The sequence below is a fragment of the Nicotiana tomentosiformis genome, chromosome 2 (assembly GCF_000390325.3).
Source record: "Nicotiana tomentosiformis chromosome 2, ASM39032v3, whole genome shotgun sequence".
In the NCBI taxonomy this organism is placed as follows: Eukaryota; Viridiplantae; Streptophyta; class Magnoliopsida; order Solanales; family Solanaceae; genus Nicotiana; species Nicotiana tomentosiformis.
The window spans coordinates 138,028,786-138,039,398 of NC_090813.1; the positions used below are offsets into that span (position 1 = coordinate 138,028,786).

The 10,613-nt window shown below is 34.0% G+C and overlaps 1 protein-coding gene across 1 annotated transcript; it reads right to left on the reverse strand.

Annotated features, from left to right (window-relative positions):
- Positions 1–1,699: 1,699 nt before the first annotated feature.
- LOC104119776 (uncharacterized) lies at positions 1,700–9,658 on the reverse strand. Its single transcript, XM_009631360.4, has 3 exons — positions 9,360–9,658; positions 9,125–9,197; positions 1,700–2,028 (listed from the first exon to the last, which is right to left on the reverse strand). Exons 1-3 carry the CDS (start codon positions 9,442–9,444, stop codon positions 2,016–2,018), a joined length of 171 nt encoding a protein of 56 aa, XP_009629655.1. The 5' UTR covers positions 9,445–9,658; the 3' UTR covers positions 1,700–2,015.
- Positions 9,659–10,613: the final 955 nt, after the last annotated feature.

Sequence of the window (10,613 nt, forward strand, 5' to 3'; positions counted from 1 at the left end):
TTATCTGCAACTTATTTTTGTAAAGTTCGTCACGACAATATTTGTGATCGATTATCTAGTGACTTTGGTCAAATAATGCCGCTTTATAACTTCAATCAATGTATCTTTATTGATAATTTGGGATTAAAAATAAAGCACGTAAGTAAGTTTCATATGGCTCGCAATATTCCAATTTCGAAGAAAATAATTATAACTGCAGCAGAAAATATAAAAGAACAAAAATGGAAGAAGCCACGTGGGAACAAGCATGGAAAAGATCTGACACTAATAGTTCACTTTTTTAACACTTGACTTTTAAACCTAACCTAATAAAGTTATATCACAAACTATTTACTCTTAAATTCAGTGGGTCCGTATCAGATTTTTGAAGGAGGGATGGTAAGGGTAATATTGGTATCTCAAAAGTAAAGGATTACCATTGTGTCATTTATTTTGGAACAGACTAAAAAGAAAAGTATCTCATCTAATATGAAACAGAAGGAGTATTAGTTTTTCAATTACTTTTACTCCAATTCTAAATAATCTTGTAAAGTTCAAATTAAACGTTATACTTTTGATTAGCAGACTTGTGTGTTTTTGGACAAAATTTTCACAAATCTAATGATTGTAATGAAAATACCAAAAGTAGTTTTCTCTTTAAATCAATTATTCAAATGGATTAACAATTGAAAATTCGTTACGAAAATTTACTAGTGGAGAGATAAAAAAAAAACGTATAACTTAACAAAATTAAAAGTAGAATATGCTTTGCTCAATACTACAAGGAATAAAATTAGATTTTGCGAAGAAGAGAATAAAAGACAGTTTTGTTAAATTAACCTCCAAATACGGAGTCTGAAAAAACAGATACATAGGATGTAAAAGATTCGCTGCGCAAGCTAAAAATAGAAATATAGACTACCTATTGCATGATTTCTCTCAACTGCCTATTATTGGAATTGCATTTTATCCACTTTATAAGTAGTTTCGAGTTCTGTATTATGCTTTTTTTTCTGCTAGAAAGTTGTATGGTCCCTCTATAAACATCCACATTGTGTTTACTGCTAGGACATGTGTTTTCTACTGGCACTTTAAGTCTTTAACAACTAAATCATGATTAACTAATAAACATTTTTACCTGTAAATCAATATAACTTTGTTTAAAATTTAAACACTGGGTATGAGTTTTTTTCTGTAGTAAGATCCTTTCTTTTTTAATATGTCGGAGCATGAAAGGGTATACTTAAAATTATAACATTTTGAGAATGTGATTTTTCAGGTTTTTGCAGAAACTAACTTTGGGTGGCTTTTGGCCAGACGTGATGAACTCAGTTTGCTTTTCCTATAATACCGTTTTCCCGCACTAACGGTATCAATTTACAGAAGAAGAATCACGTATGATGAAATATACTTAAACATGGAGCCTATTCGTTACTTTATTGACAAAAAATGAATCAATATGTTTTCTTTCATCTATTACATTCTGGAATTAAGGAGGCCACTCACCCAAATCCCAAATAGATCTGCCAATTCCATAGGGCAAATATGGTGAAAAAAGAGGAACAAAAACAAGCGTAGGGCATATTAGAGAGAACTACTGAATTTAATGCACATCTCATTTTAAAATAATTTCTAGGAAGAAAGGAGTTTAAACTTGAGGTTACATATGCCTGGGTATGAATCTGCCCAAATTCATATTACTCTTCAAGATTAAAAGAAATGAAGCAACATGATTTCTTCATCTATTGATAAGCTAATTTGAAAGCATTCCTCACAACAGGGAAAACTTCAAACTTAAACTATCACTGCTTGATCATTCGAACTATTACATTAAATGTCATCTATCGTTAAAGAATAAGAAAATAACATCAATACATTTTTTCTGGCAAAAGAATTCATACCAAGCCAACTATTATCCATGGGACAGCAAACAATTTCAACAAGCTTAAAAAACAAATGCCAAAAGAGGCATACATACATACATACATCTCTCTCAGTTATGGTCAAGAACAAAGCTCATCCCAGCTGATGACCTTTCACCACATTTGCCTGAGACAAAGAAATTACCAATCAGATGAGTAGGAACTCACTTACAATAACTGTAAAAAGATTAAAAATATTGTTCCAGAACTAATTATGGTACACAAAACCATAAATATGGAGTTTCAACAAAGTTGTACATTAGTTTTCCCAATGAATTAAACATCATAGACAGGAAAAGAAAAAGAGGATCTTAGTGTTGATCATAAGAAAGAGATACATCAAAATGTGAAATATAGATATTTCTCAACTCATTTGAGCTATCAGCAAAAGCAATAGCTTGCAACAGACTAACTGTAATGAACACAAGTGACTTTAATTCAGGTCAACATAAAATAGAGAAGTATCAGAACCAGATCATATAAAATGGTATCAGTATGACTTTCAAATACTTCTTTGTGGACTGACAATTCAAAGCAAATTAAGATTCAGCTCAATGACGGGTTACAGCAGCCCAGACCGAACAAAGCTAAAACTTACGTTGTTCTTCAAACCAGTTATCACTGGTTGTAACTTTGCAAGCTACGGAAGAAGCTAATCAATCAGAATTGAGACAGGGAGGAGAGGCGAAAGAGAGATTTTCGAGCCTGCAAGAAGCAAGCAACAACGGCTTTTCAGTCGTTGCGCGGGGTATAGTAGGGGTGCCCCTTTGTCAAACTTTTCTATAATATAAGTTTTTTGGAACCCTAGTTTTGGAGTTTCCCTCAACCAACCTATACCGTACTAATAAAAAGGGGCTTCCCTTTTTTTCATTCACTAGACTGCCAAGGATGCAACTGCTTCAGTTATTTTTCTTCTTCAACCCCGTTTCCAGGCTCACCTGTTAGCTTTAAATCCCCAATTTCCCCTTCATTTCTTTCTTTAATGACTTAGTTCAAACAATCAAAAGGTATTTACTTTGCCACCAGAATTCCAAAAACAACCCTCATCCCCAGGAAATATGTTTAAGGAAGTTAGGCCCCTTATGACAGGTTATACAAAAAATAACATGTATCTATTAACGCAAGGTACTACAGAATAACTTGTGATATCTTAAATCTTAACAATTAAATCAAGTGAAAAGAGAAATATCAGCACTTGGTGTAGCTTATACAGGACAACGGTGGCAAACTGAGAAATGGCATAAATTTGAAGAAAATAAGAAACAGGTTGCCAGAATGGAGTGTTCTTGGCCTGAAACTGGTGCATTTAGATGTCCAGATTTTGTTACTCTGGCTTAAACATTTTTCCAGTTTGACTAATTCATATAGATTCCAGTTATATTAACCTTTCTAGGGGTGGGCATAAAATCCGAAAAATCGAATTCCGAACCGGACCGAATTAATTCGGTATTTCGGTTTCGTTTTTTTCGGTATTTCGGTATAATTCGGTATTACATTTTCGGTATTTCGGTATAACGGTTCGGTCCTCGGTATTAGGATCTTGAAATTTCGGTATACCGAAATACCGAATTTTAAAGAATTTTATGTTGGACCTATACTGCCCAGCCCAACCCAATATGTTGTATCTCTAATTCTCTACACTGCCCTAGTGCCCAGCCCAACCCAATAAGGCCCAACTCTTACCCTCTTTAGTCTTTCCCTAGTTTCACTTCACTACAGGAAATTAGAAACAGAAACCTAACCAAAGAGTTGTGACTGTGAGAGAGAACTCAGAAAAGTGAGAACTCGGCGCGATAGAGACGAGTCAGACGACGTCACGGCGACTTCACGACCTCTGCGCCGACGACTCTCAAGTGTGACTGCTGGTTTCCTTATTTTTTACCTTCATTCTTCAATTTTCAACTCTTCAAAAGGTTCATAACTTTTCATTCTTCAATCTTCAGTTTTTTATAATAATTTATGGTTGATTAATTGGTAGTTCTTGGAATAAGGAAAACTCTTTGTTTTGCCACTTGTTTTTTTTTAATGGCTAATCTTTTCATAAACAAGTTCTGAAAAATTCCACTTTGAACCTAATGATCCCAGTGACATGTAAATAGTGAGATTAGTTCTTTAGTAGAATTATTAAACTACAAGATTTGAATGAGTGGTAACTAGGGGTGGGCAAGCAAAAAGAATTTATGTGATTATCTTTCACTAGGTGGCGTGCAAAGAGGCATTTTCTTGTTAGGTGGCGTACTTTATTTTGATTATCTTCATTTGATGTAATAATGAAATCAGCAAACAAATTCTATATTTGTAAAAGAAAAAAGGAAACTGAACGTCTACATTAATTGTCTTATAGAAGGTTACTAACTTTGACATGAAGACTCACTTCCAAATTCCACTCTTTGCATAATATTCTTTTTTCTTGCTCTCAATTACTAGTATTTCTAGTAAAAGATTTTCACATAAATATATCTCTAGTGAGATTACAAAATTATGTTAGGGAAACAGTAGCCCAGAAACTCGTAGACATCCTTGTCAAATACTTGTCAACCTCCATTTTAGACTTTGATTATCTAAACTCAACTCTAGTCTCAATTTGTGTTTATATTTGTTTTAATTTTGTAAAAATGGCAGATGAAAGTAGAGTAAGTGATGCCGGTTCAACTGAAATTTACCTATTACAGAAGATAGCAACACCAACACAATTGATAATCAAGATTCTAAGAAAAGAAAAGCCATGCAACCTCGATCCAAAGTTTGGCAACATTTTGATAAATTTGAGGTAAATGGGGTCGGTAAAGCAAGGTGTAGATATTGTAAGCAAGCTTATGCTGCTAATACATCTAGGAATGGAACAACAGGATTGAAAAATCATTTGGCTAGATGCAAAGAATACCCACCTAACATTGATAAAGATAATAGTCAAACAAAGATAAATTTTCAATCTTGCCAAAATGATGGAGGATCGCTTTGGAAATTTGATCAAGAAGTGGTTAGGAGGGCCTTAATTGAGATGATAGTTATTGATGAACTACCATTTAGCTTTGTAGAAAAGGAAGGCTTTATGAAATTTATGAGAATAACTCAACCATTATTTCGTCTTCCTTCTCGTAGAACAATAACAAGGGATTGTTATGAAGTTTACGGTGAATTGAAGCAAAATCTAAGAAGGTCTTTTAGAGAAGCACAACCAAAAATTTGCCTCACAACAGAAACATGAACTTCATTGCAAAGAATAAATTATATGTGTTTGACAGCCCACTTCATTGATAGGGATTGGAAGTTGCATAAAAGAATACTAAATTTTTGCCCTATCACTAGTCATAAGGGAAAGAGATGGCTAAAGCTATTTCTAATTGTTTGCTTGAATGGAAATTAGACAAGGTGTTCACTATTACCGTAGACAATGCTTCTTCAAATGATGTCACAGTCAAAGAATTGTCTAAAAAATTAGATATGTGGAAAACTAATATGATGAGTGGTAAACATCTTCATGTGAGATGCATGGCTCATATACTAAATCTAATTGTGCAAGATGGTTTGAAAGAAATTGATGCTTCTATCACACGTCTTAGAAATATTGTGAGGTATGTGAGATCTTCGCCTGTAAGGACCTTAAAGTTTAAACAATGTTGTGCACATATAAAGGTAGAATGTACCAAAACATTATGTTTGAATGTTCCTACTAGGTGGAATTCCACTTATTTTATGTTGGATATGGCACAAAACTTTGAAAAGGCCTTTGACAAGTTTCATCTTTTTGATGATGGATTTTCTGCTTATCTATGTTCTCATCTTTGTGAAGATGGTAGTAGTGCAGGTCCTCTTGAATCTGATGATTGGGTGAATGTGAGGAATGTGATAGCGTTTCTTGCAAGATTTCACGAGCTTACCAAAAAAGTTTCAGGTTCACGTTATGTCACTTGTAATTCTCATTTTGAGGATGTATCTGAACTTTATTGTCATTTGAAAATGTGTTTAATTAGTGAGGATGAGCATTTGAGAAAAATGGCTGAGTGGATGCAAGAAAAGTTCAAGAAGTATTGGGGTGAGCCTGAAAAGATGAATAAAATAATTTTTATTGCTTTCGTCTTGGATCCACGTAACAAATTTGAATATGTTAGCCTTGCACTTGAAGAACTTTTTGGGGAGGAAAAAGGGAAGAAAATAAATGTCGAGGTGTATGCTTATATGAATTCTTTGTTTGAAGAGTATCTAAAAAAGTATTCAACTGGATCTTGTCCTCAATCTCCATCTAGTTCTACTTCATCTAATAACACATCTAATACATCTAGTGGGAGTGTTTTAACTGCATCATTAATAAGGACGAAACTTCACTTGAAGAAACAAAAGGAAGACAATGGAAGTGGGGGTGCTAAATCGGAGTTGGATAAATACATTAGTGAAGAACAAGAGCCTTTTAGTGAAGAATTTGATATTTTAAGTTGGTGGAAAACACATGCTCCTAGATTTCCTATTCTTTCGGAGTTGGCTCGTGATGTGTTGACCATTCCAATTTCTAGTGTGGCGTCGGAATGTGCGTTTAGCACCGGTGGCCGTATTCTTGATTCATTTAGGAGTTCATTGACTCCTAAATGTGTGCAAGCTCTTGTTTGTGTTCAAGATTGGCTTAGAGAAGAGAAGAATCCTATTAGTGTTGAAGAAGAATGGGAGTATCTTGAGGAACTCGAGTTTGGTAAGCTTTAATATTTTGTGTGTATTTTAGTTCAAAATAATATATCATACTTGTTTATTTGTATGACATATTTGGTCGAATTATGTTTAGATATGGAAAATAATGGAAGCACTACTAGCATTGTTTGATGTATAGTTGCAACTTGCAACTTGAGTGGTAAGTTTAATACTCTATTTGTTTGGTGATATACTTTTGTAGTTTTGTTTTATTATCATCAAAAAAATAATATTCTAACTTATGATTTATCTTTTTTTTTAGGTTCAAGTGCAATCATGACCCGTGCTCCTAATGTTCATCCAAAGAGGGATGGCACATATTGTTTAAGGAAATATTAGGCATTGTCTTGAGCATCTTCCTGAAATCCGTATTTAAGAATTAAGACTAAGTTGATTTGAGACTATTAGTGTAAACTTGAATAGAGGGATGCCCTCTATGTTTTTGTTGCACTGTGTTTAATTCTGCTGGTTCCTGCTACTCGTTAGTAGTTGTTACTATCTTAGCTTATTGTGATATTTATTTACTTCTTTTCCCTTTCAAGTACTTGTTGGGAATGTGATAATCAGGTGTGTACTTGCTGTGAATGTGATAATCATGTGCTCTTACACGCCTTTTATTATTTAGTGTTTCTGGCTTGCTTATTTTATTATTTAGTGTTGCTGCCTTGCTGCCTTTTATTAGGCAGAATGGCAGTTGGCAGTTGGCAGATTATTTAGTGTTGTGGTGCTGCCTTACTTACACACCTTTTGTTAGGCAGAATGGCGGATTTGATTATTTGGTGTTGCTGCCTTTTGCTTAATGCTTAGGCTCTTAGCACTTAGCACTACGACACATGAATATGTATTAAACCGAAACTGTACTGAACCAAAATAAAAAATACCGAACCGTACCGAAATACTTTGGTACGGTATTTGGTATACACAATTGATAAACCGAATATCGAAATACCGAACCAAAATTCTTAAATATCGAACCGAAATACCGAATGCCCACCCCTAAACCTTTCAAGGTTGTCACTTTCTCTTTTCTGCTACCAAAGATGGTAAGCTATCAGGAGTCAGAACTTTCGTGAGAACGAACTATTATTCATCTGATCAATGCCAAAATAGTTGTTACACTAAAACTTGGCGTTACGCCGTTTGATTCACAGTTAGGTGATCAAAACAGGAACAATACATTTAATGTTAAGAGTCCCACATTGGTGTGGATGCTTAGTCTCCTTATATGGTCTTGGTCAATCCTCAACCCACCTTATGTTAAGGGGTGTCAATTGACATCCTTTCGCCGGAAAATTACACTGTTTAGCTAGTTCAAAAAATTATTTTTATGTATATATATTATTCCCTCCGTTTCAATTTATGTGAACCCATTTGACTGGGCACGGAGTTTAAGAAAAGAGAGAAAACTTTTAAACTTGTGGTGTAAAATGAGGCACATATATTTTGTGTGGCTATAAATCATTGCATAAAGGTAAATTGTTTCCAAATAGAGAAAGGGGTCATTCTTTTTGGCACGGATTATAAAGGAAATAGGTTCATATAAATTGAAACGGAGGGAGTATATGTTGACTCCCCTTATTTTCTTCGTGTATTTACCTTTTTGTATTTTGACACCCCTTAGTAAATTTCTAGCTCTGCCACTACTCACAAGTCAGCTTTTAGGGTCGAAGGTCCATTTCTTATCACAACTAATTCTCCGAAGGTACCAAATAACAAGTCAATGACTTGATAGGTATACCATATTAAGAAAATATTACATGTTAGATTGACTGATGACATGATTTCTTTGTCCTGGTCTCCAGTTAATCTTGATGTGAAACAAATTTGTCAAATACCCCTTCTTATCCTAGGACACCATCAAAATCCACCATGTATTGTTAATAGTTGAAACTCATATTCATACAATTATAGCCCAATCCTTCCACTAAATTCATTGAAATGCAACTGCATCGAATATGCTAGGGCGCATCTAAATATCACTATGCAAGTTCAGTGCACTATGGCATAACTGAATATCATTACGCAAGTTCATTATTATCTAGTTTTGCTAACTGCAAACCCTGGGAGTCAGTTTGCTCTAATGATGTTAGTGTATTTACATACCAATCCCATTGCCACTCATTTCCACATCCGTTTTCCATCAACACACTTTTGGATCAAAACACGACGGTCCTAAATATTGGTGGGTGGAGTTAGCTGGTACCATGAGAGGTAGTAGGTACCCGATGTAATAGTTGAGGTGCGTGCAAGCTACCTGGACACCAACTTTGTTCTAAAAAATAAACATTTAGGTCCTAGATTTCATTCTTGAGACCTTTGATATTTAATCATTTCTTATAGTAGCTAAGGTGCGTGCAAGCTACCTGGACAACAACAACTTACCCAGTAATATCTCCCACACCGTGGGGTCTGGGAGGGTAGTGTTTTCCTAACTTGTGAGGATAGAGAGTTGTTTCCAATAGACCCGGCTTAGGATTTTTTTAGATTGAAACATAGGATAAAACTGTACTTTTTGAGATTGTAACATAGGATGAAACACATACCTGTTGAAAAGCTCGGAAGCATAACGAAACCCATTGTAACACATAAACCACAACAACACAAGCACCAAAATATCTAACAGCGTTAAGAACTCCAGATCTATCCAAAATCTGATCTTTATATCTATCATTTAACAATTAGTAGATTACAGATCAGCAAAATAAATTGAAATTTATAAAGATTAAAGTCACATCAGATCTATTAAGCGAGTAACTAAAAAAAAATTAAAAAGGATACTGAAGAGGCAACGTTCCCACCAGTCGAGCATGTAAAGACCAAAAGTGACATTGTAGAGATAGATTTTGCGTTGAATCCAATTCATTTTCTCCCTTACAATCCTTTAGCAGAAAAATTGAATAGTGAAAGTGGAAATGTGATAATTGTAAAGATGAATTTCTGCTTGATTGTGCTGCCTTTTAAACAACGGTTAGCCTCCGAATTAGAATTTTCCTCTTTCTGCAGTCTCCTCGTCAACTTTTCTTTGTCATTTTCTTGTGATCAATTTGCATATCAACTTCGGCAAAAATGAAATTACATATGATCCGTTGGGAAAAGAATATTACACATGACCTCTCAATCTTCTATTTATGACGGACCATTGTGACTTACTAAGATAAAATGACAAAACTGGTCCCTTAGGTTTGTGATAGGTTTAAAGTAGGCCCTTAAATATCTTCTTAGCAGTTTTGGTCCTCAAGTTTGCTCCGTCAAATATTTAATAAAATCTATCTATTAAATTTAACAGGAATGCTTAAAAATAAAAGTTCATCGGAAACATCAAGAAAGTCTCGTCAAATCACTAAAATTTTAGCACCAAATATTACATCAAACACTGAAAATAAAGCAAAAAAATAGAAATTACACTTTAAAAAGTTGCACCAAATACCAAAAATAAATAAAATAAAAATAGCAGAAATGGCAAAGTCTACACCTTCAAATTGAGTTCCCATCCATAATTCTCTTTAACTCTAATAGAAAAAATTTATTAATATCTGAAGGAGACCAAAAATATTAACTTTTGAAAAAACTTAAAGAACCAAAACAACTTAGAAGATATTTAACTTTGAACCTATCCCCAAACTTAAGAAATATTTTTTGTCATTTCTGGATTTACTAGAGTCTAGAGGTGCCAAAAATATACCCCTATTACTGGTGATGTAAAAACAGATATTTACACAAAAATCATCTAAGTAATATTAGCTGGTAACATGATAAAAATGATAAGACCTACTATCATATGTTAAATTTACTTAGTATAAAAAACATTTTTACATGTATATGGCATACATCCTTATTTTTATCATTTTTGGGTGTCGGGGTAAGCTTAATTAGTTTATAAACCTATTTCCTTTGGTAATAGCGAAATTTTATTTAAGTACTTAAATTTATTTTTCTTGGCAATAATGGATGTCATTTAAGTACTTGAATTTGTATTTTGACAGAGGGAGCGGGAGGTAAAGATCTAGAATTTTTGAAATTAGTTTTTTGGTA